Source organism: Camelus dromedarius, chromosome 17 (assembly GCF_036321535.1).
Source record: "Camelus dromedarius isolate mCamDro1 chromosome 17, mCamDro1.pat, whole genome shotgun sequence".
NCBI classification, from domain to species: domain Eukaryota; kingdom Metazoa; phylum Chordata; class Mammalia; order Artiodactyla; family Camelidae; genus Camelus; species Camelus dromedarius.
The window spans coordinates 15,470,297-15,495,333 of record NC_087452.1 but is presented as its reverse complement, the minus strand read 5'-3'; the positions used below and the strand labels follow the sequence as shown (position 1 = coordinate 15,495,333).

The window sequence follows — 25,037 nt, the reverse complement described above, 5'->3', positions numbered from 1 at the left end:
TCAGGCAGTGGAAGACAGTGACCCCGAAGGATGGAAGACAAACTCGAGAGCAGTGTGACGGCCTCACCTACTGCCTTGGAAGACTGTCCAGATGCACAGGGAGGGCAACCCAGGCAGAACCCAAGGGACTTTGGAGTTCAGGACACAGAGCTGGGGCCTTGGGGAGATCAAGGCACCTAGAGTTTGCAGGACAGCATCCAGGAGAGGAAAGAGCTGCAGAGAACCTCAGGTATCTGGAGAGGGTAGAGAACTTACTGAGAAAAGCATGAAAATGAAGCCAGGACAGAACCACGTGAAAGGATTAGAGGGCACAGAGCTCAGCACTCACACAGGTGCCTATTTCCATCAGCCAGACTGGAAAACTCATAATCCAGGGGGCAAGGGAAAATCTCCCCTGAGGACTGGCAAACAGTTTTGTCCTAGACTCAGCACTGTTTGAGGCCTGCAAGACCCACAAGGATCAAACTATTTCCAAGTAACTTAACTGCATTCCCCCAAAAGCTAAAAAATACTTAATAAGAGTACATATTCAGCACCCAACAAGGTAAAATTCACAAAGTTTGGCACCCAATCAAAGATTATCAGGCATGCAAAGATGACTCATCTGAGGAATAGTATCTAGAATTTATAAAGAACTCTTCAAACTCAAGAATAAGAACAGCAGCCCAGCAAATTGGCAAGAGATTTGAACAGACACTTCACCAAAGAAATGTGGATGACAAGTATGCATATGAAAAGATGCTCAACATTAGAAGTCTTAAAAATGCAAATTAAAACCACAATGAGATACCACATCACACCTATTAAAATGGTAAAATGTACCAAGCGATGACAAGCATGCGAAATAACAGAGACTCTCACATGGGGCTGGTGGGAGTGTAAAATGGTACAGCCACTTTGGAAAACAGTTTGGTGGTTTCTTAAACTGTTAAACATACACCTACCATACGGCTCCATCATTCCACTCCTAGATGTTTACCTAAGAGAAACGAAAGCATATGTCCACACAAAGACTTGCACACAAATGTTCGTAACAGCTTTATTTGTAACAGCCAAAAGCTGGAAACAACCCAAATGTCCATTTAATGAAATATTGCTCAGATATGGTAAAGAAACAAACAAACAAAAAAAGAACAAAAAACCCTGATATATGCCACATTGATGAATCTCAAAATAATTATACCGAATGAAATAAATCTGATAAAGAAGAGTACATTTTATATGATTCAATTTACATTAAATTGTAGGAAATGCAAACTAATGTACAGTGACAGAGAGCAGATGGGTGATGCTTGCCTTGGGGAATGGGGGGTGACAGGTGGGGGCTGGGGGTGGGAGGGGGTAGCGAAGAGGCAGGAGGACACTTGGAGATGGCAGATGACGGGCAGGCAGGGCATTCTGACGGCAGGTTTCACTTGGTGTACGCACCAGTCAACACACACCACACTGTACACTTTAGACAGATGCAGTTTATTGTATATCTAACTTATCTCCATAAAGCTATTAAAAATATTAATGGGCTTTACATTCTAGAGATTCTGGCAGAAATATTATTTTCACTTTCAAATATTAATTACACTTGAATAAAAAAACACTTTAGAACTTTGTTTTTAAAAGTGCAACAAGAAAACCAACAGTTATCAAAATTATACATGACAACCAATGCTGTATCCACTAAGGAAAAGTACAGGTGAAAAGGAAGAATTCTGACCCAGTAAACAAAATCAAATCTGTCCTAATTCGGAACAACGGATGAGACCACTCAAAGTCAATCCTCTGGCGTCTGCCGGCCGTCTCTCCCCCGCACACCACCCTGCTTTCCAGCAGCAGAGCCCTTGGGCTCGGAAACGTGGACTGTCGTCTCCAGTTGCTCTCCGAGCTCCTGGATCAGAGGCCCAGATGCTCCAGGAGCCCAGGAAGGGGCAAGCGGCTTCCCCTGGCCAACATCAGAGCCCGGGAGGGCCAAGGCTGTACCCCCAACACCAGCATCCCAGAGCAGGGCAGCACCGCTCTTCTCAGCAAAGAGACCAAGCAAGGCATTTCCTGCCTCGGGTTCACTGCCTCTGGACTCCTCCTGCTCAGAGTCTGAGTCTTCAGTCTCAGATGATGCGGTGCTGTCTGATTCCTCTGAATCGCTGGTCTCAGAACTGGAGGCAGGTATCTGCTGCCTGGAAATGGAATGGGCCGCTGCTTTTGATGCAGTTTCTTCCTCCTGGACCAGAAGTGCTGCTGCTTCCAGTTCCTCTAGCTCTAATCCCAGCTGGGCCTTGGTCAGGGATGCTTCCTTTAGGGCTTCTGCAAGAGCTGCCAACTTTTTGGACCTTGAAAACCATTTCAAGAAGAAATGTCAGGACCATTTTAATTGGCCTGAGGCAACAGGGTACAAAGTTTAAAGAAATAACCAAATAAAGCTGGATCCACACCTCACATGGTACACCAGGATAAATCCCCAAACAGACCAAGGACATAAATGTCAAAAATGAACCAAGTATTACAGGGAGACGCAGGAGATTTCCTTTATGACCCTAGAATAAGGAAGGCCTTCCTGACTATGGCTCAAAATCCAGAAACCACAAAGGAAAGGTAAAGATTGATAAATTCGCCTAATAAAAAGCAACAATTCTGTAGGGAAAAAGAAACACATAAGAAAAGTCAAAAGGTAATGCAAAATTGAAAAAAAAAAATTGCAATTCATATCACAAAGCAAGGCCTAATTCTCCTAAGAGAGTTGTTAAAAATGGAGATAACAATCCATCGGAAAAATGCGCAGAAGACACAGGCAGCCAATTCTCACAAAAAGAAATACAAATAACTCTTAAATATGTCAAGAGATGTTGAACAAAATAAGAGAAACACAAATTAAAGTCATCCCAAGATATATTTCTCATTTATCAGATTGGCAAAAATCCGAACATTTGGTAACCCTGCTAGCAAGGCTGTGGAGGAAAGGCACTTTCATACACTGCTGGTGAGAGTAAACAAGCCCGATGCTGGAAAATCCAGCAATAACTTTCAAAACTGAAAACGTCCACACCCTTGACCCAGCAACACCACATCTGGAAATTAAACACATATGCTACATGACACAGGTTCCAGATTATTTGCTGTGGCGTTGTTTTTAATACTCCAAAGTAAGAAACAACCAAATGACCATCACCATGGTACTGGTTAGGCTGGTGGTGTCCACACGAAGGAAAAGTCTACAGCGATGTAGCCGACGGAGCTCTCCACGGGCGCACCCAGATAGACAACAACAACAAAAGGCCTGCCAGGTGTACATGCTGCATTCTATGTTAAACAAACAAAAGAGTGAAGAAATAAAAGCACACTTGTATTTGCTTGGACACTTACCCGTGAACTCTGGAGAGCTACAGAAAACACTCATTTATGTGGCGGGAGCACAACGGGAACTGGAAAGGTGGAGGACGGTGGTGAGAGGGAGACTTTTCACCGCATATTGTTTAAGAAAGAAGAGCAACGTTAGGGAGCAGCATGGAGTGCTTTTTATTTTGGGCAGAAAACCACCTCATGGTACTTGAGAGGATATTTTCCCCTGAATTTGTAACATGACATTAAACTGAATAAACTTTTTCATTAACTTGGATGTATTTTCGTTTGGTTTTTGAAGCAACATAAAGCTTACGGCAGTTCTCCAAAAACGCTGTCTTTGCTGTTCTATAGAGGAAGATCTGGTGCGGCAACTGGAAAAAAGTGGCAGAGTGAGAACGGCACACGTGTTGACCTGGCTTCTGTGTTTCCCTAACTCCAAAAATAAATGAGTGGCTTGAGACAAACTAGATGAGCCGAGTTCACAGGATAAATTCATCCATCAAAGCATAATCCATCCCATAATATTGAGGAAGTGAGGCTTCATTTCAACAGAGCTGAAGTGCTGGATGGTGATTTTCATCTAAATGCCTGGATGTACCTGAGACCCTTCTGTCTCAAAATGTTTAGCGTAATAGTGACTTTGTACAGGGATGCTTCCCTCACCCCTACCCCACCCCCAGGTCTCTCCACAAGAGTAATCAGGCCCCAGAAGCCCCAGTGCAGTCAGTGTCCGAGGGTGGGTTGGACAAAGACAATGGCCATCATGGATGGGCAACTTTCTCTTAAGCAAGGAAAGCCCTATGTTTCGGTGCTGGAATTGCCAGAGCTTAGAAAAGGAAAGATGGTCCAGGGTAAAGAGGAAAACTCAGGTGAGATCTGCTGGAGTTGGTTAATGATTCACCAAAGGGCTGTTAACTCTGGGTGAACTCTGGTCAGTTTAAGACATCTTTAAGAGCACAGTTCTTAAGACGGCTGCAATATAACCTGCATCCATGTCCAAAACAGCTATAGATGATGCCACCATATATTCTGAAGCTGTGGCTACCAGTGGTCAAGGATCTGGTCAGAGCTCATGGACCAGTTTAAAACCTCTTTGCCCCAAGGTCCTGCCAGCATCTAAGAACTAGTTCACTGCCGTCTTTTTCAATGAAAAAGGTCCTCCTCTCTGGGTGACACATAGCTTTAAGAGATAAAGAGCAAGGAACTTGGGAGAGAAGACAATGCCTCTTATTAAATTATAATGTGAAAATAATATTTCAAAATAAAAGCTTTGACAGTTCAGTGACCCACATCTTACATTTTTTAACAGCCACAATAAATACTTCCAACAATTTGCGAAGGATGATACTCCACAAACATCACTGCACTGGCTCCTGCAGACAACAACCCCATGAATCAGCTTCATTTTCATCCCCACGTGACAGATGACGAGAAAGAAGCTTGGAGAGGTTAGGAGACCTGCTGAACTTCAAGTTCACCCAGTGGATGGGGCAGTCGGGACAGAAAGCCCACACCTCTGAGCTCCAGGGCTCTGTATCTACTGCCACAGGGCCCCCCAGGAATACCCAGGCTCTGAAAAGGTTTCCTTCTTAAGACCACATTCTTGACTCCTTCCCAATTTGAACTTCACTCAACACCTTCTGAAGGAGCAAGTTCAAACCTGCACAAGGCCCAGAATTCTCCAAAGAAATTGTGACTGGTCTCCTTAGCTCAGCGATCTTAAATGAAGTATACGTCTAAGCTTTAACTACAATTGTAGAATCGGAGGGAAAAACTGAATTATTTTTGTGCATGTTAATGAATACAGGAGATATATCTACTCAAGTTAAAATTATCTGGATCTTTGTTATTGTCTAAAAGTATCCCATTTAACCGCCATTTATAATAGTGTTAAGTTTGGAATTTCAAAGCCCCTCATCTGAAATCTTGGCTCTTTTCAGAAAACATACCTCACATAGGCTGGGACTAAAAAAAAGTGTCAACTCTAACAGGCAGGAAAGGGGTGAGGATGAGCCACGTGACCCAAAGAGAAACTCCTGTCTGTTACCGGCTGAGGTGAATTTTTATCCTTCAGGGAAAAGGTTTTTTTTCCCTCACTTTTGGCACATGTTTAAAGTGACCCATTTATATAATGTTTAAAAAGTGGATTATATGTTGATTTTTACCCCTTACACCCCAATTCATCCTTATTTCTTATTATCCCACTTTTACCACCTCAAATTGGCTAGTTTCCTAAACTGATATTCAAGTTCTGACAGAAACTTTACAGAAGCAGCATTCTGAACTCTGAAAGAATGCTAGGATAAAAAGGGATTACATTTTTCAAAAAGTCATTAACGTAGAATAGGACCCAAGAGTCTGAGGAATGGACACTGCATTTGTTTTTATTCAATTATTTTACACAGATAACTTAGCAATCACTGCTCGCAGAAAAGGAAATTATTCCTTTGGAGAAAAAAATGAAGCCGGGAAAGAGTAGCCTTTTTGTTCTTTCCAACACTGGCACAATTAGAGTTGGTTCTAAGTCTGCCACTCCTTGTAAATTCTAGAATCTAACTCTGTAATGGCCTTTCCATTTCAGAAAGCACCTCGTTTAATGCAGTTAGTGGTTTTTCACTGTCACGCTCAAAACAGACCAGTCTAGTTCATGTCAAAGAGCCTTGTCAAATGACATTATTAGTTAAGCAGAACGCTTACAAAAACCAGGGACATGTGGATATACTCAGTGAACACATAGCCTGAGTTACTAGCTGCACCTGTGGTATGTATTTTGTATCTAAGTGAAGAGCTCCTACCTGCTAAGATGTGTTTATTACCAAGCGAAGAGATTCAGCATTTAAAAGACACATAATAGATCATACTAACGTCATACTTCAATAAAATTATATTCAACATAGGTTTTCCCTAGAAAATTTTTGGAAATGTAATTCTGCCATGTAACTTTAAAAAAAATCCATTCTGTTTATATATGTGAAATAATACTCTTTTGGAGGATTTTTTTTAATGTAAAGACTGTTTTTTGACAAGTTACAGTAGATCCAGTTCCCATGGAAGAGTAACAGTTAACAGCCGAGTGCGTGTACCTTTACCACAGCTAAGCTGATATGAAATTTCCTCAGTTATTTTATATTTGGTGACTGAGTTTAGGAAAAAAAAAAAAAAAAAAAAAAAGGGAACCACAGCCTTATGAAACAGCCAAAACAAAGTGAAAAAGGAGCCCTGAAATGTAGGAAAAAGAAAACTGGGTATAAATAGAAAGCATACATCCTGTTTCTTGCTGTAGAGTTTTGTCTCAAACTATCAATCAACTTTTCACCACTTCCTGCAATAGCAGGTCTACTATAAATCTCGTAGTAACTGACTAGGTTTCATTTCCTCTGCCAAAACCTGCTAACCTGCCAGGCGTGACATTCTGACACTGGAGCCAGCAACTGATCATGCAGGACAAGACTCCAGTGAGGCCACTCCTGACACACTTCATACTGGATAATGGAACACACTGACTTGGCCTTTTAATTTCAAAGGATACACACACACACAGAATCTCAGGTTCTTTGGGGGAGTAAACAATTTGCTTTTTAGAGGGCACTGACGATAATGACATAAAATCATAATTCCTCTCTTTTGAAAAGAACCAGTTCCAAACGTCAAACTCTCCTGCCCCAAACACATTTATGCAGCCTGATCTACAAGGTACTGCATTAACTTTAGATAGAACTTGCTAGTCAAACTCTTCTCTGAAAAATGCCACGGAGGACAAATACCAACTGACATACAAAGGAACACAGAACTGTCGGCCCTTATTCTCTACCAGTGAAAAACATTCCCAGTTCAATCATTATTAGCAGAAACAACTGGTCTCTTTGAACAAGAAACTACTCATTTAATACAGACAATACTGTAAGATAAAAGTTATTTAGGCTATACTGAGTTTGGGCCAATGAAATAACTTTTTTGTCCTGTTTTCAGCTTGACTTAATACCATTCTTTGGGCCTAGGTTTTGAAAAATAACACCTAGTCCATGGATCAGTAGAATCATTTTCCGAAAACTCCCTGTATTAGCTTCCCGTGGCCACCATAACAAACTACCTACCACCTACCGGGTGGCTTAAAACAACAGAGATTTATCCTCTCCCAGTTCTAGAGGCTAGAAGTCCAAAATCAAGGTGTTGACAGGGGTTGTTCCTTCTGGGGCCTCCGGAGGGGACAATCTGTTTCATGCCTTCTCTTAGCTCCTGGTGTTACTGGCAATCCTTGGCGCTCCTTGAAGGCCTATAGACACATCACTCTGAGCTCTGCTTCTGTCACCACATGGCCTTCTCTCTGTGTGTCTGCTTCCTCACGTGGTTGTCTTCGCCTGGTCTCTTCCCTCCTTATAAGGATACCAGTCATGCTGGATTATAGGGCCATCCTACTCCAGCCTGACCTCATCTTAACAATCAATTGCACCTGCAGCAACCCTATTTCCAAATAAGGTCACATTCTAAGGTTTTGGGAAGGACATGAATTTCAAAAGGATGCTCTCCAAGATAGTCCGCCTCCTACAGCTGTGACAGATAGTGGCGATGCTCATTAACGGAGGATAACCGAGACCAAAAAAGATCACTTAAAGTAGATAAACGTAAAATGGAAGCCAAAATTTAATAGTAAACAGTGATTTAGAAAAGGTTAAGATTTCACTTTGAGACAAAATTACAAAATACACAAGTACGTTTAGAAAATATTTAACAATGTTAATATGTAGGTCATAAGAGCGACTGTGCACTCAAAAGAAACAAAGAATGAACCAAACATTAATTGTGTTTGTAACTGTTCTAACAAAATTATGTTACAGTGCTATACGACAGTCCTCACTTCAGAGTGGTCTTTTAGAGCAGAATCATAAAGTAATTTTTACAAATCATCATCAAGGCATCATCAGCTAATGGGCCCCTCAATCATGTGATACTCAAATCAATGCTTTCTTTGATAGTCAAAATAAAGACTTTCCACTCCTGTCACTTTGATCATAGAGTTTTCTTCTTCGACTGTTAGTAATCCCGCAGATCCAAGCCTCACTGTCAGCGGCTGTGTGTGTGGTTCAAGCACAGCGCCTCTATTACTTCCACTGCCTTTGTGAAATCCTTGACCTTTTGCTCAGTCTGCAATTTATCTGCACTGCACAATATCAACGATCATCAAGAGGTCAAAGAACAGGAATATCGGCAGGGTGCGTGGGGAAGATGCTAGGAAGGAAGACGATATGCTAGGATGCGGACCAAAGTCATGAATTTGATCATTAGTAAGTATTTTTGTGTTCTGACTATCATCAATTCTCTCTGTAACTTTCTAAGTGCAGAAACTCGAATTATGAATGTTCAGAAATAAGGACTCCCCCTGCATGACACATATGTGGCTAAACTACACACACACACTTTTAGAGCAAAGTAAGAGTTCATATAAAAAAAAAAAAACCGCTATGGCAATTCTACATACTGAAGATTATGCCCCAAGTCAGTGAATAAAGGTTTATCCAAACCAGAGACACTATCATTGGCTTCACCACTGGCCTCCATCTGAGAGGTGGAAGGGTGAGAGTGAGAAACAGATTAAGAAGGGCACCATACTCATAAAGGACTGTTTGACAGAAATGCACTCCATCCTGTCCTTGAACTTGTTTTGCATTTATGTCAGACCAGATCATATGAGCAGAGATGGAAATCTGAGTCTCAGAAATTTGCCACACTTCCCTCGAAGCCCCACCTCCCCGCCCCCAGCAGAACTGCTTTTGCTGGAATGTGCTCCACTGTAATCCCCAAAGCTAGTGTTCGAAGCCAATTTCAAAATTGGCCCCATGAAACTACCGGAACTGTGTGACTCAAAAAGTCTCCCTTCCCACCCTGGCAGTTATGAGAGTCCCATCTGTGACCCACCTGTAGCTCCTTCTCACCTCCCTTTTCATTTTGTTCCTACCTTTTTTCCCTTTCACCCCCACCTTTAACTCTGTCATCTTGTTTTATATACATAGAGAGATGCTTTAAAATTTTTCTGGTACAAGGCAGGAAATAAATATGTAATTTATGAGTGAAATCAAATCACTGGTTAACCAAAACCCACAACAACAACAACAGAAGAAAAGGGGTAGAAAAGGGTGTGAGAAAATGTGGACTACAGGTCCAAGGCTGAGACAAACAGATCTCTTCAATCCATGTGCTTCTCTAAAATTATTCCATGAAGGCACGACATTTGAGATATGTTGGATTTGAACAATTCTGACAATATTTCTACCTTTCATCTATGTGAAAAGGGCAGACCATGCTGTTTAACAATAGAGGGACAGTATTTTGACCTATCAGCTGCTCAGATGAAATGGCTGTTTGGATTCCATTAAACTAAGCAGAGGTCAGTCAACACAATGGAGGAGGCATTGCTATAAAGGCGACAGCAGAAGGAAGGTGTTACAGGTTGAAATGTGTCCCCCACAAAGACGTGTTCAAGCCCTAACCCCCAAAACCTGTCAGTATGACCTCAGCTGGGGAAATGGGGTCTTGACTGGTGTGATCAAGTCAAGATGAGATCATACTGGGTTAGGGTGGGCCCTAAATCCAAAGACTTAAGGGGGACTGGTCTCCCTACAAGAACACAAGTGAAGACACAAGGACACAGAGAAGACCATGTGATACTGGTGGCAGGGACTGCAGTGCTATGTCAACAAGCCAAGGGTTGCCAGCAACCACCAGAAGCTAGGGGGAGAGGCATGGGACAGATTCTCCTTCAAGCCTCCAGAAAGAACCAACCCTGCTAACACCTTGATTCTGGGCTCCTGGCCTCCAAAACTGGGAGAGAAGAAACTTCTGTTGTTTTAAGGCATCTAGTTTGTGCTCATTAGTTAGTACAGCCCTAGGAGGCTAATAAAGAGGCATAGACAGAGATCAAGATCTTTAGGGCCAAAAAGCAATTAGAAGCCATTTCATACAAGTTCCTCATTTTACAAATAAAAAAAAAAATGACACCACCAAAAATATCAACAGCAGCAAGGCACAGAAAAGCTTCCTTCATACAATAAAATGCAGAGAGCGGACCAGTCTGTCTCTAGTTTCTCTCTCAGTCCAAAACACTATGCTTTCACACTTCTACATCATGATCATGATGTTCCTCTGTTTAAAACCTGCAGTGGCTCCATTGTACCCTCAGAGTAGAATCCAAGCATCCCTGATGAGGACGAGGCCCCCAAAGACCTGGCCCCGGGGCCCATCGGCCTCTCAGCGGGGCCACCCGCCATCTGTGGCCAGGTCACTGTGCTCTGGCTCCACTCACCACACTCTCTCCACCCCGAGGACACAATGATGCATTCTTGCCTCAAGGCCTTTGCACGTGCTCCCTCTTTCTGGAACAGTCTTCCCCCAAGTCTTCCCAGTGGATCCTACTCATTCGGTACTCGGCTGAAATGCCATCCTCAGAGTCTTCCAAGAACTGTCTAAAGCAATGCTTTCCAAGCTGTTTCATGCCCTGGGACACACAGAAAACGGGCTTCACCCGGCACAGCACAAAAGTCACCTGTCAGGGCTGGCCACGTCCCACCTGCCATCCTGAAGGCTGATGGGCCATTACCTCCATCCCCCTGAAACCCACCAGTGGTGCCACGGACGCTCTGCCCCTTGTTCTCCACTTTCTTACACTGAGACTCACTACTATGAACCTGGCATTCTAGGATAGTTCTGAGTTCTGAGGTCTATACAGGTGGAAGTTATGGCTAAATTTTCAAACATGTCCTTTTTGTCTCCACTTTCCCATCTTGAAAGCAGCATGAAAATGACTGCTCCCGAACTTCCTGGCACACTCTGAGGAAGAAAGACTGGGGCAAGTGATTTAATGTGTTTACTTCTTTGTAAGCTTGCTCTAAATGCTAAAAATTTCCCTGGTTACAAAATATGAAGTTTGTGCGCTGCGTTGTTTTCACAATACTGAGACAGGAAAATGCTCGAGCGCGGGAATGTTCACCACATGCAGCCTGCGCCGCTCCAGATTATGATGGAAGTCGGGAACTGTGAAAATTCAGTATATTTACCCACTTGCTGGCATGATGCACGATGAAATGTCTTCTCCAATGCGTACTGCAATGGCACGAATCAGTTAAAACAGAACCATTCTGTGGTTTCTTAATGACAATCTTGTTCTACAGAACAGATGACAGCTATGTACTGCCTGCTCCCTGGTGTGGGTTTTCTGGAATTATTAAATGTCTGACATTATCACAAAAGCTCTGCTTCTCCCCAGTCACTCTGAACCATCATTAATACGCTCTCTCAAGAAAGCTAGGCACCTCTGCTTCCCTAGGGATAAGATAGGGACAACATGATCGGACACACGCATGGAACAGACAGCTCCTCACAGGGGCCGGTCACAATGCTAAGTGTCCACCTCCAGGGACAGGCCTGCAGGACCTTCCTATTTTCATTCTCATGCAGAATGACTCCACGTTACGCCACTTGGTACAGCTCACTGACATAAGCAGGGCAGCTACTCAACTCATCTCCTTCTGTGGGGAAGACAGACCCAGGAGCAGCATTCAGCACTGAGATGCTCCCTAGATGTAAGTCACTGGGTTTGTTCCTTGTCGGACCAGGGAGGGCTATGTCCCAGCAGGGAGTCTGGCTGGCAGCCATGCAGCAGGACTAGTCAGCAAAGGCAGAGAGGCAAGTGCTCTGAAAATATGCCAGCCTGTGATTGACTCAACATCCAGCCTCCGCACTTTCCAGCCTCGTACTCCTTACAGAGCTATAATTACTAGCTGGGGTCCTTTTTCAGATTTAATGCCCTCAGACCAATCTGCCAGGAGATCTTGTTAAAGGTGCCCAAAAAAGACCTTTAAAAATTGATGCTGACTTAGACTCATCACCAAAATCACATGGAATAAATGACGCCACATGCAGAAGAGTAAGCGCCGCATCATTTCAGTTATACAAAGTTCTAAAGCAGGCAAAGACAGCGATGCTGGCAGACGTGAGGGTGCGAGGGGCTTCTGGGGGCCTCTATGGCCCAGTTCTTGATTTGGGTGATAGTTACACAGGTGTTTTGCTTTATCAAAATTCATTATTTGTATACTTGTCATCTGTGTGTACTTCAACAACAATTAGCTTAAATAAACAAGCAAGCAAACGGACAAACACGAGTTCTGGAAAAGAAGTCTCGGCTCCTGATTATTAGCTCAGCAAAGGGGATGGTGCCAGAGGGCCGAGGAACGCATCCTAAGGCTGCCCAGGATCTCAGGGATGGCTCTGGTTTCCGCTGGGCAAGCGTCAGGACTGCCAGCATAACACTCCTCATCGCAAACTGCTTTTAAAACGCGTGGCACGTTCTACCAACCACAAAGAGAATCTCAAATAGGCCCAGAGAGAGATCCATTAGTCATGTCTTCAACGTGCACACTCTACACAGAAAGTTGTTCTTTTCAGAAGTGCATAGTTCACTGCTATGGAGGGGATTCCAGTTGTTGGTTTGGTTAAAACACCGTCAGTCATTTCAGATTTCATTTTTAAAGGTACTTCTGCCCTCCCACCGCCCCAGGACATTTTATCTACAGACCAACCTTAGTGTTTTCTGAAGTAAGAATAAAATAAGAACTTCTATTACTTTTCCTTTTAGTCCTATTTCCAAGCCTCCAATACGTTTTTCTCTCCATCAAAACCCTGAAAACTAGCCACCAGGAATCTTTATATCACTTGCGTGAATCTTTTCCTCAAAGTGAGTAATTTTACCTAATTTGTGTACCACAGAATGAAGCTTACTTTCTCAAAACAGATAGGTTTTTTTAAAAATGAGCATAAAAGGTTTATAAGATCCCAGGCTAGATTTGCAATTCCAATTAAAATTTACACAGTGACCAAAAAAAAAAATCCTTCCCTCAACGGGCAGAAACAAGACAACTTGCTTAAGTTCTCAGGTGCTTCGTTCTGCTTCTCATCTTCTATTATTATTATTATTATTATTATTATTATTATTATTATTATTATTATTATTATTATTATTACTATTACTACTATTACTACTATTACTACTATTATTACTACTACTACTACTACTATTAGTGAAAGAGAACTCGATGGGAAATTTCTTTTTGGCAGACCTCAGTCACTTGAGGTTCTTTTCCTTTGATCTTGATACTTTTTTTTTTTTAACATGAGAGTATGTTTTACCAACACATTTCTCTGGGAAATGAGAGTTGATTTGGACATTATGATCAGCCTTTTCAAATAAGTTCTGCAATTCAAGGGATCTCGTTCTCTAATAAACTCCACCCAGCTGATACATGCACATACATATAATACTCACTTGTAAAAATATTTATGATAGTCTTAAGATTAATCAACTCCTTTCCTTTTAGGATTTAAACTTCCTATTTACAAAAAGAACTATTCTCACCACTCTTCAAACCCACCCTGGGGCTTTACACACTGTTCCCTCAGGAGTTATACCATCAGATTATACCACTTAACTTGCCTCCCATCAGCCAGAGACCATAGTCATTTATGCCTCTGGCTAATTTGCTTCTAAACAGTCAGTTTCTTCAAATAAAATTTGGTCAGAAAATCCCTAAATCTACTACAGGGGAACAATGCCTCATCTGAAACTCTTGGACCTAGATGAGTTTCCAAATTCCAATTTGTTTGTTTGTCTTGCAGCCCCAGCAGCAACCTGTAATCAAATACATTAATATTTCTACAGCAAAATGTACGGTTAGTCACTTCAAGTGGGATAAATACAGGCTGTAAGTGGCCTCATGTCACCGGATGAATTTAGGTCAGTCAGGTTTTGCTCTCAACGGCCCTGAAAATACTTTTGCTTTCAGAACTTTCTGAGTTTTGGAATTGTGGTCAAAGGGTGGGGGACGAGGACCAGAGGCCAGCAGACTGGTCTGCAGCTTTTCAGCTCAAGCGTCCAAGCCCACAGTCAGTCTTTTGACAAATACTTATTGACCACCTACTATGTGCCAGGTTTCATGGCCGTAAGGATGAATACAAAACTCAGTCTTTGCTCTGAAGATCAGACCATCTTAATCTGTAGTTGGCAAGGAAGGGTCATCCTACCAGGTGAAGGGGAAGCATCAGCCTCTGGGGCCCTGGGCACGTCTGGCTTCACTCTGGGACCCCGGGCATGGAGGAGACAGTCTCCTCCCACATATGATTCTATCTGAAAACCATTCTGTACCTTAAGATGAGGGCAAGAAGTCCACCAAAGTCCCAATTCTGCCCACGTTGACTACCTCAGTGCTCTTCTTAAAATGTCAAATATCAAAATCTTTGAGGGAAGAAACACATTTTTTCTTCTCTGCTGGTCCACACACCAGTGTTTAGTCTATCTATAAGGTACAGACAAGCCTTATTATTCATAAATTCCATATTGGTAAATCTGCCTACTCATGAAAAAATTTTTTTTCCATCTGTTTTTGGATTTGGGTTTTTTCACCCCAGGAGGTTAATTCGGTTTATTTATTTAAACGGAGGTCCTGGGATTGAACCCAGGACCCTGTGCATGCTAAGCACACACTCTACCACTGAGCTATATTCTCCTGCCAAAATTCTTCTGTTACATTAAAATCAATCCTCAGTGCAATGTGGTCATTCAGGGACTCACACACAGCAGTGAAAATCTTCAGGCCCCCAACGTGCACGTTCCCCGCTGAGGTGTAACAGGACAGGCTCTGCCTTCTTGCTTCAGTTTTCATACTATAAAAAAGCATCCTTTTTCATGGTCAGTTTAGTGCCATGTTTTATACACTCGGGGGCTTTTGTTGATAACTTCCCTGAATAAAATGGCCTCCCAGCTTAGTGCTGAATTGCTGCCTATTGCTCTTAAGTGCATGACGGCCAGAATGTGTCTTATGGAGAAAATCCATGTGTTGGATAAGCTTTGTTGAGGCATGAGTTACTGGGCTGTTGGCCACGAGTTCACTGTTCGTGAATCAACAATGTATGTTAAATAAGGAGTCTTTAAACAGAAACACTAATAAAACAAGGTTATGCACTGATGTGTTGATGAAACTGTTGTGACCAGAGGCTCGTAAGAACCTAACTCTGTATTCGGATAGCTGAAAAGTTTGCTAATCTAGTGTTTGCAGCAAATTTACAGAACACCACAATGTGAATAATACTAGCCACGAGACCACAGAGGAGGGGCAACCACTTCAGGTTCAGAATGGTGAGGACAAGGGGAAGACGGCAGAGAAGGTACCCTATTATGAAAAGAGTATCTAAACTGAAACGCTCTCAAGGACTATGAGGACGCCTCCAGGGGAGAAAAGCGGGAAGAAGGTTTCAGCAACATGGGGATCTTCAAATCACAGTACAAGGCCAAAAGCACCATTAGGTCCAGGGCTTCATCCCCGGGCCACAGGACAGGCTGAGTACATTCCACGAGGACTAAACATTCTATCTTGGAATGCGGCAGGAAGGAGAGATGCACTAAGATCGTCTGTTTATAAGACCCTGACTCTCAGAACACAAATTCTAAAAATGTCCATGGTTTCAGACCCTCCTTTACCCACCCCCCCCATTAAGTCTTCCAGGACAGTAATGTTTGTAAAGGCCTGCAGAGCGGGTCAGGCGCGGCCAGCTTCTCCGCACCGCAAGAACAGACTTCTCCTAAGCCTGATCCAAGTGCTGTCTAGACCAGCTTGATCAGTGGCTCGGCACACACACACACCCTATCGGGCACAGCCGCCTCTCGCATGTAAGGAATCGGCACAAAAGTCCGCTCAGGCTTGGCGTATTCAGTGACTGCCTTAGGAAACTTTGGATTTGAAAGCCAGACTGGACAACAGTGCTGACAAGCGTTCATCTACAGAAAATCAAAACTGGAAAAGGCTGATTTTCTCACTGCTTGCTTATGTGCTCTCAAAAACTAGTTCAACTAAAGTGAAAGCACTGGTCGATCAGGACATCCTCAAGCTACAGTTCCTAGCCTATCCAAGGGGAATTTCACAACAGCTTTAATAAAGGCAATCGATATCAATGACTCATGTTTAGTTTCTCTCCTTAATAAAGCTTTGCTACTTAAAATGTAGTCCCTAGACCAGCAGCAGCAGGACCAGCCCAGAACTCGTTAAAACTGCAAAATCCCAGGCCCTACCCCAGACCCTCGAACTAAAATTTGCATTGTAACAATATCCCCAGGGGATCTGTATGCACAATGAAGCCTGAGAAGCCCAGCTTCAGACAGCTCTGACTGCGCTGGAGTGATGATCAGTGCCACCGTACACTTTACGGCTCTCAACATCACTGCTCAATCTGACCAAACATGTGGGAGGGATGGGAGCAGTGTGCGGCTCTCCCCAACTCCTGGGTCAGCTCTTGAGGGCTAAGCACTTGCTATCCCTTCACACATTCTATAATGGGCGGCCTGACTCTGCCCCAGCCCCCTCTCACCCAGAGCATAACCTGGAACCTTCAGCCTGCATCCACTCCTCAACTGTGGCTCCAGGTCAAAGGTACAAAGAGCCCTTCTCTAACGGTCCTTTGTCTCAGAAGTTCTCTCCTTGGCTTTTCTTCTAGGCAAGCTTGATCCTGAGGCTCATCCTCAGAAACATCCTATCTCTTAGTGCTGATTCTACAAAGCTGGGGTCAGCTGTTTTCTTGTACAAAATCTTCAACTTCTGTAGGGACCTCTTCAGAAGCCAGGTTCTAGAAGTCTGCCCTGACCTGGTGGCACACTTCATTCTCCTTTAAGGATTGAAAGCTACCCTCTTGAAGCCTATACAACCTCAGGTTGGAAGAAACCTGATACATAACTGAGCCCAGGGTTGCCCAGCAGAGCTTTACATAATGATGGGGATGCCCTCATCTGCGCTCTCCAACACGGCAGACACCAGCCACATGTGGTAACTGAACACATGAAGTGTCGTCAGCATGACTGAGGAACTGAATCTCGAGTTTTATTTTCCTTTAATTAATTTCCATTAAAATAGCCTCATGTGGCTATGAATATAAAATCGGACCACACAGATCAAACCAAAAGTCCTAATTTTCTGTGACAAAGATGAGGCCTAGACAAAGCTAAGACCACAGAGCAACCACAGCCTGGCGCACTGACATTCCACACAGCCACCAAGCTGGAGGGTTTTCAAACTGCTCTCATATGCACGAGTCTGAGCCTTTCCTCAGCCATACGAGCTAAGCAGGTAGATACGACTCCACACTTCACCAGTGCTAAGAGGCCAGAGGGTCAATCTGGGGGACAGCCAGGGCTTCTAACATACAGACCTGCTCTGTGCTGGCTCCCACAGAAGCAGTGACCTCATCTGAGTAATCAGAGAGCTTATTAACTCCTTGAAACAAGATGCTTGGAAGTCTGCACTGGCCAGGACAATCACTGAAGAGTCTTTCCAGTGTTGAGGGATCCGATCCTTGACAAACACTTACGCAATTAAGTCTATTAGGATAGTTTTATCAGGATGGGTACAATTTATTTTCTGTTTTAAGACAGTGACCATGACTTTCAAAAACTAGGACTCAACCTGTTTGTGGACATCTCTTTACAATCCTATGTTCACTTTATCATCAAGATAGGCCAAAACTCTGCTATAATTAGAACCGAAGAGTTGCCAGAATGTCCAATCAGACCCAAATGACCATCTAAGAAAATGACTGATTGTTAAAAATAAGAATGAAAAAGTGGTTCCAATATATCATTTGACTAAATATAGAAAAACACAGTACAACCGAAACCTCCAGTTAGACGGCCGTTAGAACCAAATCTGTTGGCTGAAAGGCATTTTGAGTTCCTACAAGAACTGGACGCAAAAGACTAATTACGGTTTGATTCAAACAGTGTTATCAAAACACTGCCCGTGTGAGGGGAGACATGTAAATGCCTTTCTCCTTTCATTCCTCCTCGGTCATCCAGGTGGGTTTTCTCTGGGAGCCATCTCACTCCAGAGAGACGAATCCAGCCCCACAAGGAGCACTTGACAAAAAGGCAGGGACAGCTGTGGGCGGGAGCATGGGGCTCAGCTTTGATCACAGCTGCAGCTCCTACCTGCTTCAAAAGGCAGCCGCAGCGACACAGCGCTTCATTCCCCTGCTCGAAAACACAAGAAACCGGCAGAGATAAGCTGGAGGGGAAGACATTACACAAATCACTGGCCCTGCTGCAGGCGGAGAAGAGCTGCCTCTGGTCGGCTTTGATTTTCCAGGGCCGAGCCTACGGGGAGAGGAGGTTGGACTTTCTTCTTTCTCAGGGCTCCCAGGGACAAGGTGCATCAGACAGTCTGGGGGACGAATACCAAGTGTGGAAGAAAGGGAAGTAAAGAAATAAACAAAACAGGAGCCTGGGCTAAACCATGGGGGAGAGCTGCCATCAGCAGCCAGCAGAAAAGATCAAATCCTGAGTTAAAAGCAACTACGGTTTTACAGGGTTTTGCAAAACCACGTGGACCTGGGAGCTCCGGCTGTGATCGCTGTCCTGCTGTTGTCCTGCTGAGTGAGGCAAATAAGTAAGTGTCCTAAGTCTTCTTTATACATGTTCTACTCCTATTGTGTAGTGCGTGTCCGAAGGAAACAAGAGCTGACCTACCCGTCTGGGGGCGGAGCTGGAAACAGAGCAACACACAACCAGCTGTTTTCCCCTTGACACACACAAAGACCGTTTTCTACTTCATAAGTGGTCTGTTTGCTGCCGAATGGTCATCCCCAGCTGGTCTTCTTAAAAACCTGGTTTAAAATGAGCCGCCAGGTCAACTGGTATGTGCCTCATCTATGTTCTCCTAAGCATACTGGAGGCTGCCTGTAGCTTCCGAAACGGAGTTCACTACAATGTGGTCACTGCTGCCATCCAGGTGCACAATGACTGAGTGCCCGAGATTGCCAGGCATTTCCTGGCCTGAGCAGCAGAGCAGTGCACAAGCACAGCGTGGCTCCTGCCCACATGGACCTCACAGTTTGGCGGGAAGAAAGGACAGGGTCCCCAGATCCAGGATCAGAGCCTCAATCCATTAGGCCAAGGTCATAAACTCTACTTCCTGCACAAGCCATGCAGATGGAGTCAAGTGGAAGGGGTGGGGGATCTGTGACCAAAAGGAGCGCACTTGCCCCACAGAATGGAGACAGCTGGCCTTAGCTCAAGCCAGTCATCACCATGTGGGCGCATGGGCTCAGCAACAGCCAGAACTTCCGTCAGTTCAAGAGCAGCTGTAAATCCAGACTTTTACATACAATCTTCCAATTTTTCAGTGCTGACAGCCAGTTCAAAGTTTTAAAAAACTCGCTGAGAACCGAATGTGACCCAAGGGCCACCAGTTTGCAACTCTTACATTCTGCAGACTTAGCTTCATCCCCTCAGCCCTCTAACATATTCTGTATACCTCCAACACATCGGTGCAACCAGCTTATCACTGCTCGCATGGCCAGCACAACTGCTCTAACTCTGCAGGTTTGCCTCAAGTTGTGTCCCTGCCTAGTATGCCTCCCTCTTTCTCTCTGTGCCTGGTCAGATCCCACCCATCTCTAGCTCCCAGTTCAAGTCCTACTCCACTAAGCCCTGAGGACCACCCCAAGGTCCCCCTTCTCTCAATCAATATCCTTCTTACGATTGTATCACTGGCAACGAGGCAGGGATTCACTCTTCAATCTTCTAATTCAGCCATCTGCTGATCACAGGAAAAATAACTGGAGAGGGTATCAGAACAATGTTTCTAGTCTCCAACATCCACAGAGAAGAGGCAAATGTATCTTACTTAACTTTCAAAATGTGAAGGAGAGTGATGACACCATAGACGGTAAACTCAAAATGCATGTACTGTGAGCGTTAAAAGCTGAAGTGGTGACCCCTAGCAGGTGGCCTGACACCATCCTTTGAACTGGCCTGTGCCTGGGAGCCCTGTGCGAAGACTGCGCTTGGGTTTTAAGAAGGCTTATGACAGTCTCCTGTGGCTTCTTTGTGGGTGAAATATAGGACACGGTGTTTATGATTATAAAGCTGAATCTTTACAGGTTGACCTGTACATTTGACCTTACAGGTAAGATCAATTTCAACCTGAATTATAACAATCGTCACTAGAACAAGCGATGCCTTCGAGTCTCACAATGGAGAGGTGACTTTGTTGGGGTCATTGGAGGAAACTTCAGGCAAAACGTTACATTTCTGGTAGAGGAAATGGAATGTACAAAGGCAAGGAAGAACTGAAGCTTACGGCAAATTTAGGACATGGCGAGTGAATCTGTTTGGCAGGAGAGAGGGAAAAAGTATAAAGGATGAGCATGAGGACACAGAGGGTCCTGTACCCAGTTCAGGTAGTTATTTAGGCTTTCATCCTTGGCGAGGGGGAAATTATGGAGAACTGCTGAGCAGGGCAGCCAAGATTAAAATGGCATTTCAGGGTGATTGGACTGGCCTTGTTGTTGGAAAAAAACAAGATGGGGAGTGACTGCGGGGGCAAGGGAAACAGGGAGGAAACTCTGGCAGGAAACGAGAAAATACACACCTAAATTAAAGGAAAGCTAGTGAGACCAAAAAAGAGGAATTTAAGTGAAAGAAGTTATATAGGAAGAATTAAAAGGAACTTTTGGACTGACACAGGGTGAAGTGGGGAGTCAGAGACAGACACACTTGAACCAGGGAACCCAGACACGTCAACCCACCTAAATAGCAGGACTCCAAATCCCCAAACATCTGAAGCCACAACTGGCTCCCAAACTGCTGATCTATCACACCTTTAGATTGTATATCCAGTATTTTTCACATACAAAAAAAAAAAAAAAAGTAAGATTTTGTAGTTGTCTTTGAATCTGAAACCAGTCACCAAGTTTACTGAAATAAGGTTCATAATATTAACCCCTCCAAGAAAGAAAGAAAATATGCCAAATACTAACCAAAAGAAAGCTGGGATCTCCACATTAGTATCAGACCAAATAGACTATAAGGCAAAAAGCAGTATCAGTGATAAAAGAAGACCATTACATAATAAGCATTGCAATTTGCCAAGGAGAGATAACTGGGAGACATAATGTTAGTTATTATAAACTCATATTATAAACTCAAATTATAAATTAAAAATTGACTACAGGTGGACAGGAAGAAATTGACAAGATCACCAATACATATCAAGGCATAACCTTGATAACAAATGTAGAAAAAGATGGTACAAGAATGGAAAATCATAAGCCAACCTTCTTCCTTTCCCTCCTTTCTCCCTACCCTTCCCCTTCCTCTGTCTCTCTTGGTCTCTGTTTCTCTCTCTTGCATGTACCCTCCAACACACACAAACACAGTTAGCAAAACCAAGTTCAGCATCATTATTTAAATAATACATCACAATCAAAATAGATTTATCCCAGGAATGCAAGGCCTAATTTAAGTTAAAAATTTTATAAATGACATTTGTTATATTAATAGATTAAAGGAGAAAACCCCTAAGATCATTTCAAAAGATGAGGGAAAATATGCAATAAAATTTGATGACCACATGGGATCAAAACTCTTGGCAAACTAAGAATAACGGGAACCTTTCTTAACTTGACACAGGCTATCTACAAAAGCCGGCAACAGACATATTTAATGGTGAACTGTTGAAAGCTTTTTGTAAAAAATAAAGTGCAAGATAAGGAAGTACCATATCTATTCAGCATTCTATTGGAGGGTCTAATCAGTACAATATGAAGAAGAAGAAGAAGAAACAAGAAAGAAAAGATAAAAAGATTGGAAAAGAAGAGGGTCAACTAATCTTCGACAAAGGAGGCAAGAACATACAATGGAATAAAGACAGTCTCTTCAGCAAAGAGTTGGGTTGGGAAAACTGGACAGCAGCATGTAAATCAATGAAGCTAGAACACTCCCTTACACCATACACAAAAATAAACTCAAAATGGATCAAAGCCTTAAACATAAGACAAGATACAATAAACCTCCTAGAAGAAAATATAGGCAAAACATTGTCTGACATACATCTCAAAAATGTTCCCCTAGGGAAGCCTACCCAAGCAATAGAAATAAAAACAAGAATAAACAAATGGGACCTAATTAAACTTACGAGCTTCTGCACAGCAAAGGAAATCATAAGTAAAACAAAACGACAACCTACAGAATGGGAGAAAATATTTGCAAATGTTGAAACCGACAAAGGCTTGATCTCCAGAATATATAAGCAGCTCATATGACTTAATAAGAAAAAAACAAACAATCCAATCCAAAAATGGGCAAAAGACCTAAACAAGCAATTCTTCAAGGAAGAAATACAAATGATCAATAGGCACATGAAAAAATGCTCAATATCACTAATTATCAGAGAAATGCAAATCAAAACTACAATGAGGTATCACCTCACACCAGCCAGAATGGCCATCATTCAGAAGTCCACAAATGACAAATGCTGGAGAGGCTGTGGAGAAAAGGGAACCCTCCTACACTGCTAGTGGGAATGCAGTTTGGTGCAGCCACTGTGGAAAACAGTATGGAGATTCCTCAAAAGACTAGGAATACACTTACCAGACGACCCAGTAATCCCGCTCCTGGGCATATATCCAGAAGGAACCCTACTTCAAAAAGACACCTGCACCCCAATGTTCATAGCAGCACTATTTACAATAGCCAAGACATGGAAACAGACTAAATGTCCATCAACAGATGACTGGATAAAGAAGATGTGGTATATTTATACAATGGACTACTACTACTCAGCCATAAAAAACAACAACATAACACCATTTGCAGCAACATGGATGTCCCTGGAGAATGTCATGAAGTAAGCCAGAAAAGAAAGAAAAATATCATATGAGATCGCTTATATGTGGAATCTAAAAAAAAAAAAAAAAAGAACATAAATACAGGCTCAGACATAGAATACCAACTTGTGGTTGCCAAGCAGGAGGAGAGTGGGAAGGGATAGACTGGGAGTTCAAAATTTGTAGATATTGACAGGCATATGTAGAACAGATAAACAAGATTATACTGTATAGCACAGGGAAATATATACAAGATCTTGTGGTAGCTCACAGCAAAAAAAAATGTGACAATGAATATATGCATGTTCATGTATAACTGAAAAATTGTGCTCTATACTGGAATTTGACACAACATTGTAAAATGACTATAACTCAATTAAAAAATGTTAAAAAGAAAAAGATTGGAAAAAAAGAAACCAAACTGTTATTTGCATTGCCATTATTGCCTATGCAGAAGACTGGGGAGAATCTGTATGTAATAACAGAGTTTAGCAAGGTAGCTGGATACAAATATCAATATAAAAATGTGAACTACATTTCTATATACCTTAAAAAAATTTTTTTTTTAGAAAATACCATTTATAATAGCAACACAAAAAGAATAAAGTAAAAGGTCTAGCAAAAGATGTATAAAGTTTTTATGGAGAATATCATACAATTTTATTAAAAGACATTAAAGAAAACTTAGAAAGTCACATCATGTTACTGGAAAGAGGCTAAATGTTTTAGTCTCCCCAAACTGATCAACAGATTCAAAGCAATTTCAATCAGACTGTTATGCATGGAACTTGACAAGCTGATGCTAACTAAGACACAAGGCTGCAGTCATTAAGAAAGTATAGTATCAGCACATGATAGACCAGCAAATCGGTGGAACTGAAGAGACGACCCAGAAACAGATTCCTGTATGTATGTAAATGTGATGTATGACAGCGTGAGCCCTGCAGGAGGCGTGGGGAGAGGATGGACTATTTAATAAATGAAGCTGGGATAAGGTTATCCATATGGGAAAAAAATGAAACTGGATCCTCTATCTCATAAAATGCCCCCAAATCAGTTCCAGGTGGACTAAAGACTTAGATGCTAAACGCAAAAGAATAAAAACTTTAGAAGATACTACACGAGAATATCTTTATGACATTCAAATCAAAAACCTTTCTAAAGCAAGAAACAAAAAGCATACCCATAAAGGACCCTATTGATAAATTCTACAACAGTAAAATTAAAAACTTCTGTTTATATAGACACTACAAGGGGATTGAGAGATAAACTACAAACTGGAGGGAAATGTTTGCAACATATTTAACCAATAAAGAACTGGTATCCAGAATAGCAGAGAAACCTAAAAATCAAAAGGAAAAAGCCCTAATAAAAAGTAGGCAACACAACAAACAGACACTTCACAGAAGAGACGTGACTGGCTCAGAAGTGCAGGGAAGGATACTCAGCTTCATTAGTTATGCAAGAAAAATGGAAATGAAAATTATAAAAGAAACTCTTTCACACCCCTGGAGAATGTCAAATTTTAAAATGTGAATAATCCAAGTGCCGGTAGGAAGGGTGAGCCAGGGCAATTTTCACAGTTGGCTGGTGGGAGAGTAAGCTGAAACAAATCAATACAGCCACTTCGGGAAACAGTTTGGCATTACCCAGTAGAGTCCAACTGGCTTAAGACCATCCCCTAAATCCTGGCAATTCCACTGCTGGGTACAGGGCTTACTCAAAAAGTTGCACAAGTGCACCACAAAGTGTGAACCAAGATGAAAGATGTTCAGAGCAGTATTTTCCTAATAATCCAAAACGGGAACCATTCATCAATACAATCTATGTCACAATAGGTAAACTGTAGCAGATTCAGACAGCAGGAAAATAAATTAAAAAACAAACTACACTGCTGTGCATCACCAAGATAAAACTAAAAAAAAAAAAAAAAAAAAAAGTAGAAGCAAAAGAAAAACATTACCTGAAATAAGAATACATACAGTATGATTCCATTTACATACAGTTCAGAAGCA

At 42.5% G+C, this 25,037-nt stretch overlaps 1 protein-coding gene across 1 annotated transcript in view; it reads right to left on the bottom strand.

Annotated features, from left to right (window-relative positions):
* Positions 1 to 1,025: 1,025 nt before the first annotated feature.
* SHQ1 (SHQ1, H/ACA ribonucleoprotein assembly factor) overlaps positions 1,026 to 25,037 on the bottom strand; it is an 89,207-nt gene continuing 65,195 nt past the window's right edge. The window contains exon 11 of the mRNA XM_010987399.3: positions 1,026 to 2,321. Within this exon, the coding sequence (XP_010985701.3) occupies positions 1,769 to 2,321 (553 nt within the window). The 3' untranslated portion in view covers positions 1,026 to 1,768. The remainder of the gene's footprint in view (positions 2,322 to 25,037) is intronic.